Below are 3,321 nucleotides of genomic sequence, written 5' to 3'. Positions count from 1 at the left end.
AAGCTACGAGAATACTTTTTGTGCGCAAAAGGGAAAAAAAACGACTTTATTCAACAATTCGTCTCCTCCGCATCACCCTGTAGCGCCATTTTGGAGAATATCTGTTGGACGTAAACAACGTATGCTGTTCTGTGTCAGCTGCGTCACGCCGGATCTGTTTCCTACGTTGTTGTGATTTGATCTGAACGGAAACAGCGTTTTTTTTTCTTTTTTCTTTTGCACACAAAAAGTATTCTCTGTTAATGTTCTTCACATTTTGAAAAAAATGTATCTTTTAAGAACTGTTTACTGAAAAGTTCTTTGGGAAACTCAAAATGGTTCTTCAATGGCATTCAAAAAACCCTCTTGGAAGCTTTATTTCTTATGAGTGTACAGTTGGATCCAAAGGTCTTTGGTTGGTAGTAAACTTCTGTGTTTGCTATAATGAAATTCTGTTTGCTTCTTTATTAAACAATGTAGAGCCTCTCAGTTTTGTTAATCATTTGTTTCCTCATCGTTTCTTCTATCTTCTTTGAGAAGAAGGAATGCAGAGGCAAAAGAACCCCCCTAAGTGGAATGAGACTGACCTGGATGCATCATACGAAAAAAAGCCTCACCACACCTATGACAGTGAGTTACACAATTTTAATGTTTTTTTTGATAGCAACATTAAAAAGAAAAACATTTTAAACTCATGCTGGATTGCATAAATTTGCATTATTCATTAGTTAACCTGGAGGCAAAAATGAAAAGAAATTATTAAAAGGCCCATTTCTGTTCTTCAAATATTTTCATTGAAATTCAGTGCCTATTTTATATTGTTATCAGAATAAAAAATGATAAAGAAACACATTTATTAAACTAATAAATAAACAGTGTATCAGACTTCACTTTGACTGCTACATGACAGAATTCTTAATTTGCTTAATGTTACATAAATGCTAAGTTTAAAAAAATATTTAAAATGGATAATGTAAAGAAAATCTAAATAAACATAAAGCATGATAAATTCTCTACAGTCTATTCCTCAGTCACTTGGTATTGCTTCTTTGTAGCAAACTAATTTAAAGGGGTCATATGACGTTGCTAAAAAGAACATTATTTGGTGTAATGCAATGTGTTTATGCGGTTTAAGGTTCAAAAAACACATTATTTTCCTCTATGCCTCGCCTTTCTGAAACGCATCGATTTTTACAAAGCTCATCGTTCTGAAAAGTGAGGTGTGCGCTGATTGGCCAGCTATCCAGTGCGTCGTGATTGGCCGAATACCTCAAGCGTGTGACAGAAATGTTACGCCCCTTACCATACTGTGATGCCGTGTCCCGGCGCGATGAGACAAAACCAATAAAACCCATTATAAATGAGGCATTTGTTGCATCCAGTGGGGACATAATTACTGATTATAATGACTTGTACTGTCTTTTTATGCGTTGCATTGCGTATTGCGCCACATAAACATAAAACCATGTCTGCATTTGTGATCGGAGAAATGACAAACAACAAGCACTACTCTACACTGCTCAAAACTCGCGTTTAAATCATCAGTGGCAAATTCTTTAAATATGAAAACGTACTTGCAGTCTGAGAATCAGAGCAGCCGGCATGGTAGTCTACTCTTCCAGGTTCAGGAAACAGTCTGTTAACATGTTATTTCCTCCCTACTCTGTTCACATGGAAGAAGGTTCTTCTGGGTTAAAAATGACGTTAGCGCGTGCACTGGTTCAAAGGTGAGCGCAAAAGGGGGCGTTGTTGGAGAGGAACAGTGTTGAACCATGTTGCTTATGTGAGCGAGGTGATGAAAGGAATAAAGTGCGTTAACTGAATAAACGTCGTGTTTATTTGCTTTAACATGGTAGCAGAGGATGGTTGAAGGATGGCAGCTAGTTATAAAGTTCCGCCGAAATTTGATGAAACCAGGCCATACGAGTGTTGGAAAAATTAAGTTAATATCTGGACGCGGGTTACCGAACTCGACAAAAAGAAACAAGCCCTCGCTGTTGCCTTGGGGCTTGAGGGGAGAGCCTGTGAAACGGCGATGGAAATACCTGCGGAGGATTTAGACCGTGATAATGGTATGGCAACGCTGATGGCTAAGCTTGACGATGTGTTCCTAAAAGAGGAAAAGGATTGCGCATATGAAGAGTATTCTTATTTTGATGGAATAACGATGAATAGTTCGGTTTCCATGGTGGACTACATAATTGATTTCGAACAGCGATACAATCGGATGAAAAAGTATAATATGATGCTTCCTGATGCTGTGCTGGCTTTTAAGCTATTGGACACGGCCTGCCTCGACAAAAAAAACAGACAGCTAGCACTGACGGCCTGCACAGAGTTGAAGTTTTCATCCATGAAGTCGGCTCTAAAACGGATTTTCGGAGGAAAAACGACAGGCTCGTCAAACTGAATACAAGTGAACCAGGACTTGGCATTTTTCACAGAACAAAGACCACAAGGAAGAGGAAAACGTAACGTAACGTGGCAAAGTGGACAACCAAAGCAGCCATTACCAGGGACTAATCCACTGGATAAATACGGTAAGAGATCCAGATGTGCTATTTGCCAGTGCACATTTCATTGGGCTAAAGACTGTCCACACAAGAAAACCGAACAAGTAAGAATAACTGAAGATGCAAATATTGAGGAATGTAACATCACATTGTTTACAAAGGCCTCCATGTCAGATGCAGAGATATTCATGACTGAATCATTAAGATCATCGATTATTGACACTGCATGTACCCATACTGTGTGTGTGGGGAGAAATGGCTGGAAAACTATATTGATGACCTCACTCAAGATCAAGTGAACCAGTTGATGCAAACAGAAACTTGCAGTTGCAGACCATTTCGCTTCGGAGATGGGAATTTGGTATATTCCACAAGAAATGTGAAATTACCAGCTAAAATAGGACTGACAAAATGCCTAGTTGAAACAGAAGTTGTCAAGGCTGACATTCCACTCCTGCTGAGTAAAACGTCACTGAAGAAAGCAGGGACCATTTTGGACATGGAAATGGACAGTGCAGTGATGTTCAAACAATCTATTCCTCTTGAATTTACTAGTTCTGGACATTACTGTGTCGATATCAGAGACAAAGACACTAAAAAAAATCAAACTGAAGAGGAAGTTCTAACAGTGACCGAAAATATGTCTCCAGATGAGAAACGCAAAGTCCTTCTGAAGCTCCATAAACATTTTGGTCACGCGTCGGCAGACAGGCTATAGAGGCTCATTCACAGTTCAGGAAATAAGGACAAAGAATGTTTTACTATTCTACAACAAATAGTTTATGACTGTGAAATATGCCAAAAGTACAAGAGGACAAAGCCAAAGCCT

At 38.9% G+C, this 3,321-nt stretch overlaps 1 protein-coding gene across 3 annotated transcripts in view; it reads left to right on the top strand.

Annotated features, from left to right (window-relative positions):
- Positions 1-3,321, top strand: part of ppp1r13l (protein phosphatase 1, regulatory subunit 13 like) — a 16,929-nt gene that overhangs the window by 3,415 nt on the left and 10,193 nt on the right. For 2 of the 3 annotated variants that reach the window (XM_016237025.1, XM_016237023.1), the window contains exon 1: positions 482-609. The exons of the other annotated variant lie outside the window; for it this stretch is intronic. In XM_016237025.1, the coding sequence (XP_016092511.1) occupies positions 525-609 (85 nt within the window). In that variant the 5' untranslated portion in view covers positions 482-524. Of the gene's footprint in view, positions 1-481; positions 610-3,321 lie in introns of those variants that run through there. 3 annotated transcript variants of the gene reach the window in all.

This window comes from Sinocyclocheilus grahami, unplaced genomic scaffold (assembly GCF_001515645.1).
Source record: "Sinocyclocheilus grahami isolate Dianchi unplaced genomic scaffold, SAMN03320097.WGS_v1.1 scaffold503.1, whole genome shotgun sequence".
Lineage (NCBI taxonomy): Eukaryota > Metazoa > Chordata > Actinopteri > Cypriniformes > Cyprinidae > Sinocyclocheilus > Sinocyclocheilus grahami.
The sequence above is the reverse complement of the archived record's forward strand: the minus strand, read 5'-3'. Positions and strand labels throughout refer to the sequence as shown.